Source organism: Pelodiscus sinensis, chromosome 1 (assembly GCF_052426305.1).
Source record: "Pelodiscus sinensis isolate ZL-2025 chromosome 1, ASM5242630v1, whole genome shotgun sequence".
Taxonomy (NCBI): Eukaryota; Metazoa; Chordata; order Testudines; family Trionychidae; genus Pelodiscus; species Pelodiscus sinensis.
The window spans coordinates 321,185,404-321,204,285 of record NC_143052.1 but is presented as its reverse complement, the minus strand read 5'-3'; the positions used below and the strand labels follow the sequence as shown (position 1 = coordinate 321,204,285).

The 18,882-nt window shown below is 40.3% G+C and overlaps 1 protein-coding gene across 1 annotated transcript in view; it reads right to left on the bottom strand.

Annotated features, from left to right (window-relative positions):
- The window catches only part of CUL5 (cullin 5), a 73,254-nt gene that overhangs the window by 33,148 nt on the left and 21,224 nt on the right, over positions 1-18,882 (bottom strand). Inside the window, exons 3-8 of the mRNA XM_089775702.1 lie at positions 18,339-18,438; positions 16,478-16,654; positions 12,994-13,135; positions 10,478-10,623; positions 10,314-10,394; positions 7,216-7,309 (exon numbers count right to left, since the gene is read on the bottom strand). Of these exons, the coding sequence (XP_089631828.1) occupies positions 7,216-7,309; positions 10,314-10,394; positions 10,478-10,623; positions 12,994-13,135; positions 16,478-16,654; positions 18,339-18,438 (740 nt within the window). The remainder of the gene's footprint in view (positions 1-7,215; positions 7,310-10,313; positions 10,395-10,477; positions 10,624-12,993; positions 13,136-16,477; positions 16,655-18,338; positions 18,439-18,882) is intronic.

Here is an 18,882-nt window from a genome sequence, read left to right as displayed (position 1 = left end):
AAAAAAAAACCAAAACAACACAGGCAACCAGGAATATGTAAACATATGTATAATCCTCCCCTTCTATTTGTGATTATTAGATTGTATTGCCAGAAGAGGTTGTGAAGACGAGAACTTTAACAGGGTTCAAAAAAGAACTAGATAAATTCATAGAGGTTAGGTTCATCAATGGCTATTAGCCAGGTTGGGTAGGAATGGTGTCCCTAGCCTCTGTCAGAGGTTGGGAATGCAGACGGGAAAGGGATTGCTTGAAGATTCCCTATTCTGTTCAATCCCTCTGGGGCATCTGGCATTGGCCACTGCCAGCAGACAGGATACTGGGCTCGATGGACCTTTGGTCTGATCCAGTTTGGCCATGCTTATGTTCCAGTTGTTCCAACTTTACTACTAACAATGAATTTCAGAATTAGAAGCCTACAATCAAAGAACTGTGTAACTGATCAAGATGCAAGACTGGGAACTGATATAAAAGCAGGGTTGTATTGGTGCAGAGGAGCATGTGGATCAGACAGACATCTCTTAGAAGAGAGTCTATTGATAGAGATTCTCTAGGTTTTAGTCAGGAGGAGAGGAAGGAAGAGGATAAAGTATGGGCTAGATGAGACAAAAAACATTCACATAAAAAAGAATCTGACATTAGAAAAAGGCAGACAAATAAACAGTGACAAGTTTTTAAAGTGCTTGTACACAAATGCTAGAAGTCTAAAAAATAAGATGGGTGAACTAGAGGACCTCGTGTTAAAGGAGGATACTGATATAACAGGCATCACAGAAACCTGGTGGAGTGAGGACAATCAATCAATGGGGCACAATCATTCCTGGGTACAAAATATATCGGAAGAACAGAACAGGTCGTGCGGGTGGGAGAGCAGCAATATATGTGAAAGAAAATTTAGAATCAAAGGAAGTAAAAATCTTAATGAATCAACATGTTCCATAGAATCACTATGGATAGTAATTCCCTGCTCTAATAAGAATATAACAGTAGGGATCTATTATTGACCACCTGACCAGGACAGTAATAGTGACTATGAAATGCTAAGGGAGATTAGAGAGGCTAACAAAAAAAGAAGAACTCAATATAGTGGAGGATTTCAACTGTCCCCATATTGACTGGGTACATGTCACCTCAGGACGAGATGCAGAGACAAAATTTCTTGATACCTTAAAGGACTGCTTTTTGGAGCAGCTGGTACAGGAACCCACAAGGGGAGAGGAAATTCTCGATTTAGTCCTGAGTGGCGCGCAGGATCTGGTCCAAGAGGTAACTATAACAGGACCCCTTGGAAATAGTGATCATAATATAACAACATTTAACATTCCTGTGTTGGGCTGCTGAGGTGTTCTTCCCACCACTGTGGCATTTAATTTCAAAAAGGGGAACTATGCAAAAATGAGGAGGTTAGTTAAACAGAAATTAAAAAGTACAGTGACTAAAGTAAAATCCCTGCAAACTGCATGGACACTTTTCAAAGACACCATAATAGAAGCCCAACTTAAATGTATACCCCAAATTAAACAACATAGTAGAAGAACTAAAAAAAAGCCACTGTGGCTTAACAACCATGTAAAAGAAACAAGATGGTTTATTAGATGATGAGCTTTTGTGGGCCAGACCCACTTCCTCAGATCAAATAGTGGAAGAAAGTAGTCACAACCATATATACCAAAGGATACAATTAAAAAAAATGAACAAATATGAAAAGGACAAATCACATTGCAGAACAGGAGGGGGATGCGGGGGGGGGGGAGGAAGGAAGGTAAGTGTCTGTGAATTGATGATATTAGAGGTAGGGAGAGTGGGATGTTTGTGAGTTAATGGTATTAGAGGTGATAATTGGGGAAACTATCTTGGTAATGGGTGAGATAGTTCAAATGTTCGTTGAGTCCTTTTTGGAAAGTGTCGAATTTTAACATGAATGACAGTTCAGAGGATTCCCTTTCAAGTGCAGATGTAAAAGGTCTTTGTAGCAGAATGCAGGTGGTTAAGTCATTGAGAGAGTGTCCTTACTGGTTAAAATGGCAAGAAACTGTTTTCTCTTTGTGATCTTGTCTGATATCTGTTTTGTGGGCATTAATCCTTTGGCAAAGTGTCTGAGATGTTTGTCCAATGTACATAGCAGACGGACACTTTCGGCACATGATAGCATAGATTATATTTCTGGATGCGCAGGAATGTGTGTTCTTGATCTTATAACTCACTTGGTTAGGTCCAATAATGGTATCAGCAGAATGAATATGTGGACAAAGCTGGCAACGGGGTTTGTTGAAAGGGAAGGTACCAGGGTTGGTATTAGTGTGGTATGTCCTGTGGTGGTTGGTAAGAATCCCACTCTCCCTACCTCTAATATCATCAATTCACAGACACTTACCTTCCTTCCTCCCCCCCTCCCCCGCATCCCCCTCCTGTTCTGCAATGTGATTTGTCCTTTTCATATTTGTTCATTTTTTTTAATTGTATCCTTTGGTATATATGGTTGTGACTACTTTCTTCCACTATTTGATCTGAGGAAGTGGGTCTGGCCCACAAAAGCTCATCATCTAATAAACCATCTTGTTAGTCTTTAAAGTGCTACATTGTCCTGCATTTTGCTTCAGCTACCCCAGACTAACACGGCTACATCTCTATCACTAAAAGAAGCAGTGAGAGATAAAAAGACATCTTTTAAAAAGTGGAAGTCAAATCCTAGTGAGGTAAATAGAAAGGAGCATAAACACTGCCAAATTAAGTGTAAAAATGTAATAAGCCAAAAAGGAGTTTGAAGAACAGCTAGCCAAAAACTCAAAAGGTAATAAAATGTTTAAGCAGAAAGCCTGCTAAATAACCAGTGGGGCCCCTGGATGATCGAGATACAAAAGGAGCACTTAAAAGATGATAAAGTCATTGCGGAGAAACTAAATGAATGCTTTGCTTCAGTCTTCACAGCTCAGGATGTTAGGGAGATTCCCAAGCCTGACCCGTCCTTTGTAGGTGATGAATCTGAGGACTTGTCACAGACTGAAGTGTCATTAGAGGAGGTTTTAGAATTAATTGATAATCTTAACAGTAACAAGTCACTGGGACCAGATGGCATTCACCCAAGAGTTCTGAAAGAACTCAAATGTCAAGTTACGGAACTATTAACTACTGTTTGTAACCTATCCTTTAAATCAGCTTCTGTAACCAATGACTGGAAGATAGCTAATGTAACACCAATATTAAAACAAGACCTCTAGGGGCGATCCTGGCAATTACAGACCGGTAAGTCTAACTTCAGTACCGGGAAAATTAGTTGAAACAATAGTAAATAATAAAATTGTCAGACACATAGAAGAACATAATTTGTTGGGCAAAGTCAACATAACTTGTTGGGCAAAAGTCAACATGGCTTCTGTAAAGGGAAATCATGTCTTACTAATCTATTAGAGTTCTTTGAAGGGGGTCAAACAAACATGTGGACAAGGGGGATCCAGTAGATACAGTGTACATAGATTTTCAGAAAGTCTTTGACACGGTCCCTCACCAAAGGCTCTTACGTAAATGAAGTTGTCATGGGATAAGAGGGAAGATCCTTTCATGGACTGAGAACGGGTTAAAAGACAGGAAACAAAGGGTAGGAATAAATGGTAAATTTTCAGAATGGAGAAGGGTAACTAGTGTTCCACAAAGGTCAGTCCTAGGACCAATCCTATTCAACATATTCATAAATGAACTGGAGAAAGGGGTAAACAGTGAGGTGGCAAAGTTTGCAGACGATAGTAAACTGCTCAAGGTAGTTAAGACCAAAGCAGACTGTGAAGAACTTCAAAAAGACCTCACCAAACTAAGTGACTGGGCAACAAAATGGCAAATTAAATTGAATGTGGATAAACGTAACTGTTTAGGATAATCAAGACAGAAGCAGACTGTGAGGGACTCCAAAAAGATCTCACTAAACTGAGTGATTGGGCAAAAAAAGGGCAAATGAAATTTAATGTGGATAAGTGTAAAGTAATGCACATCGGGGAAAAATAACCCCAACTCTACATACAGTATGATGGGGGCTAATTTGGCTATGACAAATCAGGAAAGAGATCTTGGAGTCATCGTGGATAGTTTTCTGAAGACGTCCACACAGTGTGCAGCGGTAGTCAAAAAAGCAAACAGGATGTTAGGAATCATTAAAAAAGGGATAGAGAATAAGATGGAGAATATCTTATTGCCTTTATCTAAATCTATGGTACGCCCACATCTTGAATACTGCGTACAGATGTGGTCTCCTCATCTCAAAAAAGATATACTGGCATTAGAAAAGGTTCAGAAAAGGGCAACTAAAATGATTAGGGGTTTGGAACAGGTCCCATATGAGGAGAGATTAAAGAGACGGGGACTTTTCAGCTTGGAAAAGAGGAGACTAAGGGGGGGGATATGATAGAGGTATATAAAATCATTAGTGGTGTGGAAAAAGCGAACAAGGAAAAGTTATTTACTTGTTCCCATAATATAAGAACTAGGGGCCACCAAATGAAACTAATGGGCAGCAGATTTAAAACAAATAAAAGGAAGTTCTTCTTCACACAGTGCATAGTCAACCTGTGGAACTCCTTGACTGAGGAGGGTTGTGAAGGCTAGGACTATAGCATGGTTCAAAAAAGAACTAGATAAATTCATGGAGGTTAAGTCCATAAATGGCTATTAGCCAGTATGGGTATGAAATGGTGTCCCTAGCTTCTGTTTGTCAGAGGGTGGAGATGGATGGCGGGAGAGAGATCGTTTGATTGTTACCTGTTCGATACACTTCCTCTGGGACAGCTGATATTGGCCACTGTAGGCAGACAGGGTACTGGGCTGGACGGACCTTTGGTCTGACCTAGTATGGCCATGCTTATGTTATGTTTTGGTCCTGCTTTGTGCTCTAAAAAAAAAAAAATCATCTATGGCCAAAGAATTGCTCTCCTCCCCCGTCCCCCCAATCTCTCTCCTACCCTAACTCCTTGATTGTCCCCTATCCTGCATAGGTTTACCATATTTCAAGTTTCCCCCAAAAGAGAATACAGCCAAGGAGAGAGAAAGTTCACTGGGAGGGGCTGTTTGGGAAATGCTGTAAGAAGGGTGCGCGCTGGAAAGGAGCATTTGAGAGTGTGAAGGGACGTATATGCTGGGAGGGGGTATTAGGAGATGTGGGAAGGGTGCCTGCAACTTCACTCTTGAGTGAGGAATGTAGCACCAGCCAGCCAGTCAGGACCTCCTTGCAGGCTTCTCCCTTTTCCCAAGGTAGGGAGTTGGGGCCCGGCTCTGAGGCCCTGCAGTGTAGCAGGCAGCCAGCTGAGGCCCTTGGTAGCTCTGTTTTCCCAGTGAGCTGGGTGGCCTATCTCCCTGCTTGCCCCACTCACTGAGCCTGAATGCCAGGGCCTACTCGCCTGCCCACGTGACCCACTCGCCCTACTCCTGAGTGGACACCAGTTACCAGATGATAGATCTGTGACTGCATAAACAGCTGTCCAGGACACAGCTCTACCACCCAGCCCCTCAGGAGGAGGGGCAGCTGCACTGCTCTAGTCCCAGCTCAGCTTCAACACATTTGATCTTCAAAATCCACTCAAACTCGTCTGGAGGTCCAGATTTGGTCCATGTCTGCCTACTGGCTATCACAGCTGGCAATATAAAATAACAAAATACGAAGGGGGTGGAGGGATATGTTATAGGCATGGGTTGCATCTTTTACATTAAAATTCAGCTAGTTCCATCTACCTCCTTAACACAGCCATCAAGTGGCCAATTCCTTACAGTCTAATAGGGCAGAGGTGAGTTTTTGAAGAGGGATCTGAAAAATGGTAGTGGGCTTCCAAATCAATTCAAGAGAGGACATAAACATTATATGAAGATGTTGTAACTGTGTTGGTCAAAGGATATTGGTGAGGTAACATCTTTTATTGGACTGAATCCACCTTGTCTCTCTAGCATGGATACAGGCACACAGATGCATGTGAGAAACTAGCAAAGTTTCTAAGGAAAGTATCTAAAGTAACTTTGGGTTGAAATAAACCTTCTGGATCCCTTTGGGGACTGAAAGTTATAGTGTTACAAGCAGGAATGACCCATGCCTGCTAATTGAGATGGGGTGGGGGACTGGAGGGGACATAATGAAGGCATTCAACTTCAGCAATGTTACAGAGTATATTCAATCCTGTGAACATGCTCAGTACAAACCAACCAGCAAATCATGTGAAAGTGACTACACACATTTCCATCTCCTTTCCACCCACATTGCCTCTGCTTAAAAGGCTTGGTCCTTTGCCATATTCAGTCCTGGACTAGTGCCAAGAATGTATTACTACACTGAGGGACCAGTCTGGTGTTTATAAAACATTCACCTCTAGACCTGGCATTTCAGAACATATCTGATATTAAGACTAATAAGCTGGAAAATCCAGTTCTCACATCTGTGTAGAAAAGAAAATTTCAAAAATTCAACAATTTGGTTGCAGGATCCGTTGCTTTTAAAATAAAATAAATTAAAAAAAAAAAAGGATTTCCAAAGATTTCGTTTGTCAATTCCCCTACGTAGTTTCTGAAATTTTAGTCGCTACTATCTTGAATAGCCAGCAGCTTAGCATCTTCACAAATATTTCCTAATTGACTCTCACTAATCTGTCAAAATCTGTAGAAGTAAATGTTTCAAACGGCATACAGACTCTTCAGCTTTTTCAGTCACGAGGTGCTTTACTCGCTGACCAGGACATTCTTCCAAATGTTGGTCCTGGACCAGAAATAGTCTTTTAAAAAAAAAAAAACCAACTCTTTCCTTATCTTCAAAAACAATATGTCAAAAAAGGAGGAAACCTCCCAGAGAAAGGTTTTTTATTGTTAAATTACTTAAGTTCAGGAGGATGCAATGCTCTGAAGAAAAGCCTCAACACGGATTAAAATTGGAGAAAGCAGGTTGCTCCAAAAGGAAGGACAATAAATGAGTGCAAAGAAGTTTATAGCCACAATTTGCCTTTCACAAAAAAAAAATCCAGTCAAATTGGCACATTGAAGGTACAGAGCATAAATACGTTTATGCACATATTGGGATGTTAGTACATGGCAGCACAGGTGGAATAAAAGGGCCGCATGCAGTACATTTTTCTTTTTAAGAAACAGGTAGCTGCCTCAGTTACAAAACAGTAATCAGATACCTTTTATCCACATTTTTTTTTTAAATCTAGCTGACCCTGAGATCATGCTTCAGTATTTTTTTAAGCTTTACTTACTTTCTGTTTCATTTCGTTTTATCATCCCTTGGCATTCAGCTAAAATGGTTTCTTTAAATGATGTCACCAAGGCATTCACACAGCACTCCATAAGCTGAAAGGTATTAAGAAATATAGTTAACTTATTATACTCCTTAGAGCTCCAGTGTATTCTCTCTCAAGTTCATATTCAATGAAAATACCAGTCTCTCCTCATTCACTACAGCGCCATAAAATGTTTCATAGTATGATAACTTCTGTACTAAGTACAGCCTGTGAGCATAAAACAAACAGTCTAAATTTCAGTTCATTTGTATTTTTTTTAAAGCAAGTTTTACAGAAATGTAGTGAACAGTTTAATATTTCCCTGGCCTTTTCCCTCACAAGAAAGTACCAGTTTAGGTCTCACAAGAGTGTATCCGTTTAAGAACAATATTTACCATTCTTAGTTTCCAAGTATATTTCCAATGGCCAAGAAAAAAGTTCTCATTCCCATGTGTCATACCTGACCTGAATTTGGTTTGAACAAGAGCCTAATGATAATTCTAGCACAGAAAATTACTTCTACACTCAAGGGATTGGAAGATGAGACAAATATTATGTACCTCTTTCCATTCATCTTACTGCAAGATGCCCCCTCCATGATATAAATGCAGAATTAGACCAAAGAAATCCTGACTACTATAGCTGCTAAGGCATTTGTTTAAAATATACTTGTTTCCTGAACAAATTTCAGCACAGCTAATTACAAATTGCTACTGAATTCTCTCTCTGAAGTTTGAAAAATAATTAAGTATAACTTTCCTTCTTAAGCGGTTTTATGAGCACTGATAAACTGGTGATGTACTTCATGTAGAAGGTGACTACATTTCAGTTATGGTAGAAAGGATTTAATCATTTTTGAGTTGTGAAGTGTTTGGGGATGTGTGTGTGATAAACAGTGAATTTTCTCAGATACTGTAAACTGGCACTGACTAACCTTTTATCCACTAGGATTGCCTATATATTTCCCATGTCATTATAATCTACTAAATACAAAATAAATTGTGCTATCTTACACTGAAAAAAGCAAACCCACTTGCAATCCTACACTCAAGTAATGAATTTAAATCAAGAGCTGAAAATTATTAACTATGGATTTTTCCACAGAATGTTTAATAAGACTCTAAACTACCAAGTAGGGCAGCAGTGGTCCCCAAACTTTTTACCTCATGCTCCCTTTATCTTTGTCTGTGCCTCCCATGAATAGGAGGGGGTTGCAGCTTGGGGAGGGAGGGGAACACAGCTAGGCATAAGAGGGCTGAGGCAGGGATAACAGCTGGGGCCAGCAGGCAGGGTGAGGGCCAAAAGCAGAGATGGCTGGTGCTCTCTCCATGCCCCCTGTGAGGACTGGCCTAGGCCCACCATGCCCCCCAATGTTTCTTCATGCCCCCCAGGAAGATGGACCCACATTTTGGGAACCTTTGAAGTAGCACCTACTAATTTTTTTTTTTTTTTAAACAGAAACAGTGATTTTTAAAAAGGTAAAAATAAGTCTTATAGTAGGTTATATCTTAGATCAGCATTTCCCAAACTATGGGTCACGGGAAAAAAAAAATACTGGGCCTCAGTGTGGCTGCCAGGACAGGAGCAGGGCGGGCTGGGAGGTGGTGTGTAGGAGAATCTGGTTGCTGGGAAGCAGGGTTGGGGGCAGCAGGGCTGTCCGGCAGAGATCGGGGGGGAGTGGGGGTAGGCAGGCGGTGGAGGCAGGACTGACCCAGAAAAGGGGGGGGGCGCTGGCTGGGGGGAGGAGGAGGAGGAGGATGGGAGAACCAGCCTCCGGAAGCAGGGCTGGACGGGGGCAGCGGGGCTGGCCAGGGGAAGATCGGGGAGGAGGAGCGGGAGGGGGATGATTGGCTGGCAGAAGCGGGGCTGGCCAGGGAGATGTGGGGGGAGGAGGAGGCTGGTCAGCGGAGATCGGGAGGAGGAGGATGGGAGAACCAGCCATCAGAAGCAGGACTGGCCAGGGGAGATCGGGAGGAAAAGCGGGGGAGAATCGGCCAGCTGGGAGGGGGTCGGGGGGAGTGGGGCCGGCCGGGGGAAGATTGGTGGGGGGTCAGGGGGAAACCGGCAGCCGGAAGCAGGGCTGGACGGGGGCAGCAGGGCTGGACAGGGGAGATAGGAAGGAGAAAAAGGGGGGGGGGCGGAGCAAATCGGCCAGCGGGAAGCGGGACTGACCCAGGCACATGAGTAAGTCCGGCCCTGGGGATTCCATCCCTCCCACCATATTCTCCCTCAAGTAGTTGCGAACTGCCTGGCTACTAGACACACTCACGCAGCGTGAGCACATCTACCAGCCAGGCAGTTTGCAGCTACGGACTGATACACCTAATAATAAATAATAATAATAATAAAACATACCTAATTAGAAATACCGGACATTTTACTTGTCCGGTATTTTCTCAATTTGTTTCACAGACAGAACCCTCAAATACCGGACTATCTGGTACAAAACCGGACACCTGGCACCCCTACCTCTCCTTGCACCCTCCCTTCTTGCCAGATATCCTAACCCCAATCTGCTCCTGCTCCAGCCTCCTGGAGTGTGGCGCCGGATCCCCAAAACCCTGGCCCAGGCTGGGCAGAGGATGCAGCTGAGTGAAATACTGAAAATGTATTCATTTTTAATTTTTTTTATATGTATTTATATTTTTGGGCTGCAAAAAACAATACTAAAACGGGTTCCAACTAATGTAAAAAGTTTGGGAAACCCTGGTCTAGCCAGCTTCCTATCCATCTTACAGTCCATTTATCCAATCCATATTCCCTTAACTTGCTGGCAAGAATATTGTGGGAGACTATATAAAAAGCTGGCACTGGGGGCTTTGGGAGGACCAGAAACAACTTATTTGAATATTCATAATTTGCCTAATGAATATGCCAATCAATATTACCCGTCCTCCAAAAGCTTGTGAATGGATTTACTGGTCCCCATGTCAAAGAGTTTGGGAACCCCTGTCTTAGATGTTACAATAAAAACAGAAGACAAATTTCAATCAAAACTGACATCAGAACCCTTTACTGCTATTGAAATACAGTGCATGATTTTATTACATATACAACTAACTTTTTAAACTTACCGCTTCTACAGAGTTACATTCCCGCCTGGTCTCTAGATACCTTAATGCTCTTTTCTCTTCTTCCTTTAATTTAGCATCTGCCTGTGCAGAAGCAAAACAGCAATCATTTTAAGTACTAACAACTACAAAACAGTTGCCATCATATGACTTGTCTTTTTACTTACATATTTCATATAATTCTGTACTCCATTCTGTTGTAAATAAGAAGGGGCTTGTGTTCTATAAAATCTTTCTGTTGAATCCAAATAGGCCTTCTCAAAGTTATCCCGATAAATCTGAAGTTTATCTTCAGGATTAGAACAAAGGTTAACTGCAAAGAGAAAAAGATCTTATTTTAGTTTTCAGTGCTTTGAATGTGACAAAAACAATTATTTCTTTCTTTTGAAGACCCTCAGGCTGTGTCAGACTATATCCCCCTTTCAAAAGAGGGATGTAAATTAGACAGATTGAAACTACAAATGAAGCTGGGATTTGAAATTCCTGTGCTTCATTTGCATAATGGCAGCTGCGCATTCCTTCGAAAATGGGTATTTAGAGTGAAACCGCTGTCTAGACATGGTTCTTTTGAAAAATATCCCTATTTCGAAAGGTCCTGTATGCCTCAAAAAATGATCATAGTGGGTCAGACCAAACGCCCATCTAGCCCAGGCTATGTCTAGACTACAGGCTTCTTTCAGAAGAAGCCTTTTTTGGAAGAGAGCAAAAATTCTTCCGAAAGAGTGTCCACACTGCAAAAGTGCATCAAAAAAGCGATCTGCTTTTTCAAAAGAGAGCATCCAGACTAAGACTCTCTCTCGCATGTAAGCTGTGATTGCTATGGATGGAATGGCCACCGGGGCACCTGTGCTTTTTCCTCTTCTTCCGAAAGAACTCCCTCTTCCCTGTACACACGTGTCTTTTTGTGAAAGAGCTCTTTCGCAAAAAGGTTTCTTCTTCGTAGAACGAGGATTACCAATGCCAAAAAAAAGCCTCTGTTCTTTCGATTTTCTTGTGGAAGAACGCAATTGCAGTGTGGACGTTCCTCAAGTTTTTCCAGAAAAAGGCCATTTTTCTGACAAAACTCTGTAGTGTAAACATACCTCCAGTATCCTGTATTCCAACAGTGGTCAATGCCAGGTGCCCCAGAAGGAAGGAACAGAACAGGTAATCATCAAGTGATCCATTCCTTGTCAGCCATTCCCAACCTCTGAAAAACAGAGGCTAGGGACACCATTTCTACCCATCCTGTCTAATAAGCATTGATAGATCTAACCTCCATGAATTTATCTAGCTCCTTTTTGAACCCTGTTAACAGTCCTGGTCTTCACAACATCCTCTGGCAAGAAGCGTCACAGGTTGACTGCGCATTGTATGGAGAAATATTTCCTTTTGTTTGTTTTTAACATGTTACCTATTAATTTCATTTGGTGACCCCTAGTTCTTACGTTATAGGAACAATTTTTTTTTCCTTATTCACTTTCTCCCCACCAGTCAGGATTTTTTTGACCTCTATCATATGCCCCCTTAGTCTCCTCTTTTCTAAGCTGAAAAGTCCAAGTCTTTTTAATCTCTCTTCATATGGCAGCCGTTCCAAATGCCTATTAATTTTTGTTGCCCTTTTCTGAACTTTTTCCAATGCTAACATCTCTTTTATGAGAGGAAGAGAGCACACCTGTACGCAGTATTCAAGATGTGGGCATCCCACGGATTTATACAGTTACCTAGTTTTGTGAGATTTTTGAAACTTCACAATTTACTTTGGTCTTAACTACTTGAGCAGGTCAGTATCATCTGCAAATGTTGCCACCTCACTATTTACCTCTTTCTCCAGATCATTTATCAGCACATTGAATATGACTGGTCCCAGTACAGCCCCCTGCGATACACTACCAGTTATCTCTTTTCAGTCTGAAAACTAATTATTTCTACCCATTGTTTCCTGTCTTTTAACCTGTTTATCCATAAGAGGACCTTCCCTCTTATTCCATGACAGCTTATTTTACTTAAGAGTCTATGGTTAGGGACCGTGTCAAAGGCTCTCTGGACATTTAAGGATGTTAAGAGGCGGGTAACTGACTAATCGTGTAGTTGATACAATCCCTAAATTTAAGTACACTGTATCCACTGGACTCCCCCTTGTCCACATGCTTGCTGATGCTCTAAAAGAAGTCTAACAGATTAGTAAGGCATGATTTCCCTTTACAGAAACCATGTTGACTTCTCCCCAACAATTTATGTTCATCTACGTGCCTGATAATTCTGTTCTTTACTATAGTTGCAACTAATTTGCCCAGTACTGACATTAGAGTTAGGGGTCTAAATTGCCAGGATCACTTCTAATAACCTTTTTAAAGATTGGTTTAATAATAGCCATCTTCCAGGCTCAGGCTGGAGCCCAAGCTCTAGATTTGGGCTGTACTGCCAGCTGATGTCACATTTAGAGAGGCCTCTTTACAACAATAAGAACTAAAACTATTTTTAAATGCAAATTTCACTTTTGCAGATATTCGTGACAGACTCCTCATCTGCCAGTGAGTTTCTTACTTGCCACTGGCACATACATTTACCCCACTAATAATACAAAACAAGATGATGATCATACCAATCATGCACCCTTTGGCAACATCTTATCGAAAGTATGTTATGAAGAATCTGTGAACTAGAAAAGATGCAGCTGAGATCACACTGTATATAAACATACCATATGATTCTCTAACGCCAATAACAAGTTGAGAGTCAAAAGCTTCTCCTAGTCTTTCAGCATGGACCAGCTTCATTGCACTGTCTTGAAGTCTATTCTTTATATTTGAAAATATGGACTCATTCCAAGTGTCTAGCATGAGCTAAGTAACAAGAAGAAAAAAAAAGTCAGCGACAGACAGAACTTCAAATTAAGGGCATGTCTACATGAGCACTTACCACACAGCAAGCTAGGATGTAAATGTGGAGTGCTGAAGTATACCATGCACTAATTGTCTGTATCAACCCTGTTGACATGCACTAGAAGCTCCCTCATGTGCACTGACATACTAAAGGACATAAGTCTCCCAATACAAAGGAGTTAACTTTGGAGCTAAATGTCTAATAGTGGTCCAGCAGTTGGCACACACAAAGGCTTACATAAAAATTAAGATAAAATATCAATTAGTAAGTGAGCAACGGTTATGTAAAGCAAAGTAAATAATTGTTGGATTGCCTTCAACTTTCAGACAGATATATTAAATTACTGACATACAATGCTCTGTGATCACTTTATTTTTACATTGTATTCACAGAATAATCAGTAAGTTACCTGGGTATTGCAACAAGCAGTTTTAGTCAATGCTGTTGCCCCACTTAAAACTGGCTATCATGAGATAAAGGTCTCATTATCCTTTTATTGGACAACTGTCCTTTCAGTTGGTTTGGGCAAGCAGCAAGACCTCTAAAGATTTTTGTGCCACACCTCAAAGTCAGACCAATGTGTTGCATCTGAACACCACAGAAAACTCCCTTGTAGAAGTCATATTTGTATGGAACCAAGCACTGCTAGCCATTTAATAATTCTACAGGCTTCACCTCCCAAAACCAGAATTCTCTGATTACATCAGGTGGCAGGAGGGCTATCCAGGAGGGTCTGGGTTGAAGCAGCAGGACAGGGCAGAAGCTGGTGGCAACCTCCAACAGCCTGCGGCACTGGGACCAGATTGGGGCAGCCTCCAGCAGTACAGGATCAGGCCAGCGACAGCCCATGGCCAGAGCCCCAAGCAGCCCATGGAAGCAGGGCTAGAGACTATGGGCTGCAGTGAAGCCGGAGCCCACACTCCTGGCAGCCTGTGGCAAAGGGACCAAGTCTGGGGATGGAGAAAGCCCCAATCCTATAGCAGCGTGGGGCTGGAACCCCAGTCAGCCCATAGAAGTGGGGCCAGAGCCTGCAGGCTACCGCGGGGGCTGGGACCAGAGCCTGAGCCCCTGGTAGTCCAACCAGAGCCAGAGCCTGGCAGCCCATGGTAGCATGGGGCTGGAGCCTATGGCAGCGCGGACTGCTGGAGCCCAGCAGGTAGTCTGCCTAGGGCAGCAGCAGTGGGGTCAGCGACCCAGCAATCAGCCTGGCAGTGGCTGGAGGGAATCCCGCTGCCTCCCCCTCCATCCCCTCAGCTGGCAGAGTTGGCAGCTATGGCAGGGAACCATCTATTGTCTGGAAAATATCCTGGTTTGGGACCGGTCTGGTTCCAAAGGTGCCAGATAAGAGATGTCTAACCTGTACAGCTTGAAGCATATATATTAATGGCATATTGGTCATTTTTAAATTAGAAGGAAAAAGCCTAAAAAAAAATCTTAAATTCTAGATCTTTTTTGTGTAAAGAGAATGCCTAAAATTTCATATTCTAAGCTCTGGCTTTGTTAGTGTATAATACCTCTGTGCTTTATATTAACTGTTGTGTTGTTAAGTTTTTAAGTGCACCAACTGCTTCCCTGAGATTAGAGTTTTGTTTTTCACTTTCATAACTGTAAAAGGTATTAGAATAAGTTTATTTTTGAAAGATGACTGTAAACAGTCTAGTCTTTCAGTGACTCCAACAATGATTTCTAGGAGCCTAATTTTTGGCAAGTTTGATAAAGATAAACATTTCCATTTCTATGCATCATATAATTTACTATAGTGGGTACCTAATGAAATGCAGAAGAGTGTTTGGAAAATTTAAGGCACATAAAGACACCTGTTAGCTTAAGCTTCTTTATGAAGCCAAACTCTGCCCTGACTTAACTTCAATGTTTTACTTTTAAACACTCTAGACTCAGACTTGTCAGAATTGAATGCCCAGAAGACAGCAAATAATGAGTGTAATTAAAATAAAGGATTTTCTTAAATTGTGTTTCTTTAGTTTAGCTCTCCTTTCATATTTAAGAAAATGATCTTTTAAAATTTCTCTTCAGAGTAGGCAGATTAAACATTTAACTTTCTATTTTGATGTACAAGGATTCATCCAAGAACAACTTGTGAGCTTTAACACAGCACTAATTGTCACCTCCAGGAACTGGGGAGGACCCACTCACTCAAAATGAATAAATGCTTATTTTTGTAACCCCTGGAAAGTCAGCAAAGCTAGAGATCTCTAAATGAGCTCATCACACTGTGCTAACAATCAACTCTAAAATGATTTCTAGTAAAGATGTATAGTAGGTAAACCACTTATCTGAGATTTTAGCAAAGCACGTCCAAACAAAATTTAATTTAGAAGACAAAGAATAGTGACGTTTTGGGGCTGCTACTCAAAACAAAATGATTCATTTTTAGAGCGCTAAAATGCATGATCATAGTTCAAGCACTCCACACAACAGTCTTCCAACTTACAATTTTCAAAGTAACAATAATACTGGCTAAGAGATCTATAGAAAATGGAGATAAGGAAGACGTGTTTCTTTTCCGCAAAGACTGTTACTCGGTATTTTTAGCTATCATCTCAATGTACTCTTTAAATTGCATTAAAAAAATCAATAGAAATTCCAGGGAAACAAGTTAATAGATGCTTAAAACATGATCAGCATTATCTTGAGTAGCAACAACAACAAAGCAAATATAAACAGTATGTGCAACCTCTGTTAGTTTATACTAATAATTTCCTCCAGTCATTTGACAGATCAGCTCTCATTTGCAATTCTGTGTAGTTTTTGCATCTGATGGTCACAGCAAATTCTGTGCCATTTAAAAGTATAAAGTCCCTTTCTTCTGAAAGGGTGGGGAAATGTCCTACATGGAACACTAGGGATTGCCTTTAAATAGCTCCCTTCAGAGCCCTGAATTACACTTGTCTGGCTCCTTGCTAAATACTGACTAAGCTTCATCTGTAAGACATTATTTACTCACTGGGCCAGTAAATGCAAGCCCATTGACTTCCTGCATATCAGGCACAAAAGGAGAAATATCAGAAGTATTTCTTGTTAAATAAATCATTTTACAGAGATCTACAACTATTTAAAAACATAGGGAGCTGTTCTAAACAGATGAAGGAAACTGTCTGAGTTATAGAACTATTGAGTAAGTGGCAGAGGAAAATTATGGGAAGAAGAGTAAAAATTGCAAAGTGATACTCCAACACTGTAAGATTAGTGCAATTTCATCCTTCTGCTGTCGATTGCAATCAATACTATAAAAAACTAAATCTTTTACATTGTTATAAAATTGACCAGGAAGTGTCACTTACCTTTCGAACAATACTGTCTTCTACATTGGATTTTTTATTGCTGCCCTGCTTACCCATTAAAGTTATTTCTAGTTGACAAAATGGTTTGGGCAAAATATCACACTGTGTAAAGAATTTCCGCCATTCTACTATGTATGCTTTTAGTAATGCTGTATCATCTTGATGACTCAGTACTCTCTGGAAGAAAAGAGCAGCTCATTTGTAAACAAGTTTTTACATAAACAACAGAAGGCTTTGTTGACATGATAGAAGTATTTTTGGTATAACCTAAGGTTTGAATTTAAGGCAATATAATTTCTCTGTAACCATTCTGATTCTGGTTTGAATGGATTTTTTGGGGGTTAGATTACGCTGCCTGTGACAAAGTTTGGCTTTTCTTGGTTTATTTATTCTTACACCAGAATAAATGTCCACATGGAAATTATATCAGTGTAGCCAGTCTATGCAGGAAAATTTAACAAAGACTGTATTTTACCTTATATGCAGTAAAAAGCTGATCTAGTGATCTACTGATCTGGCTCCAGACACCTGAACTTTATTTAAGCTTCACTAAGTATGTCCTACACGTGACAAACAATTTAGGCATTCTGTGCTAGACACTGCAAAAACATAAGTTTACAGAAACAGCAACTAGTACAGATCATGCCTATGGCCCCAATTCAACAAATTGTTTAAGCTTATGTGTAAGTACCAATAAAGTCAATGGGACATCAGCATGTGTAAGAGCTTTGCCAGATAGGGATAGTCAGCTGCATCCCAGCCTAGATATAAAAGTGCTTTGTTTGAGTAAAAGGCCCCTTATGGTGTTTAAGAGTTTCTAGGAACACATTAGATTTATTTTTCTTTTCCAAATTTTTGTGTTTGTACACCTTTAAACTTTCTACAAAAACTCTTATGGAGCATGCAACAATGTTTTTTAGAATAAAACTCTCAAAACTAGGTGTCAAGTCAATGGTAGATCAAAGCTACTGAAATACAAATGGCCTATGGAACTTGTCAAGTTGGTAACTCTCTAATATTCTGTTGGAAGACTCTGTGTTTGACCACCTCTTAAGCAAAACCATGAATACGCTAAAGGAGTGCCGAAGCCAGCTAAAACAATTAATAAACTTTCTTTCCTTGCTTTTAAAAGTTAAACTTTATTTCCAGACATTTTCTTATAGAACCCAAATTCTGGCTTTAGCAATCTGACAGTTAATAGTCAAACAAATATTTTTAATTTTTGGAAAATATTTAAGACATCATAGATTTGATCTCATCTTTTTAAATCAGCAAAGAGACCTTTAATGCCTGCTAAATTTAGAATATTCTAGCTATTTCTGCAGCAAACAAGACTGCTTGCAGCTCACAATCCCCAGAATGAAAAAACAGAACTATAAAGAGGGTTTTACTATTCCTTTTCCATCTCACTCTCTCTCTAATCATACAAGAGAGACGACTTTAATGCTTAACTATTCCTCAAGTCAGTTTCAGTAGTAAATGCTTTTATTTAGAAGTCAAAGAGACAAGTGTTGAGAAAGATTATTTCCAAGGAGGGTCCCTTTTAAACAATGGATGCACAAAAATAATGACCAAATCTCCTGGACAGTATATAACAATTACTACCTCTTTATACTCAAGAGCAGATTGAGAAGTACTTAACTTTTTTGGCCAAGGTAAACACTCAGAATAAAATTATTGTTAACAAAAAGTTTTCAATATACTTGTGACATTTAAAACAAGGTCCACCAATACCTAAATGGCAATTTTTCATTGCATTAGAAATTACTGGAACAAATCATGTTTGGGATCCAAAGAGATTTACAGTTATACTTTTATGTTTTAAAGGACAGTGAAAAATTATTGAAGGTTGAGTACTTACTGCCTGTGCTTGTTTAATGAAATCAAGGATGTCCTCTTTCAAAGCTTGATGGATTTTTGCTGGACCTTTGTCATCCCACAAGCAAACTGCATGCACATCCCTAGAAAACAGTTTATGCATCTTTCAGTAAGAATTTCTCTTCAAATTTAATGCAGAAATGTATAAAGTCTAAACAGTTATAATTTAAGTAGTTCTTTAAAGGAAGCACGTGAAATTTTACATACTAAACATTAAACCCACCAACAAAGTGACTGTGAATGAGGGCACATACTTCTCTTTCCTAAAAGCCCTTCATAAATTATTTTGATATGTATAATACAATATTTAGGGCTACTGATTTTATGTTTATCTGATAAACACCCGATACAAAAAGGAATAAAATAAAATAATAGCTGTGGATCCAAAGCACACCAGCTGGGTACTTATATTTGAGGGCTTGTCTACACAGAGCAGTAATGCAGTCTATATAGTTGTGATTTCTGAAATACTAAGTGTTGCATGTTTATTGGTCAAGATGGTAAGCACTACAGATTCCCTAGTGCAT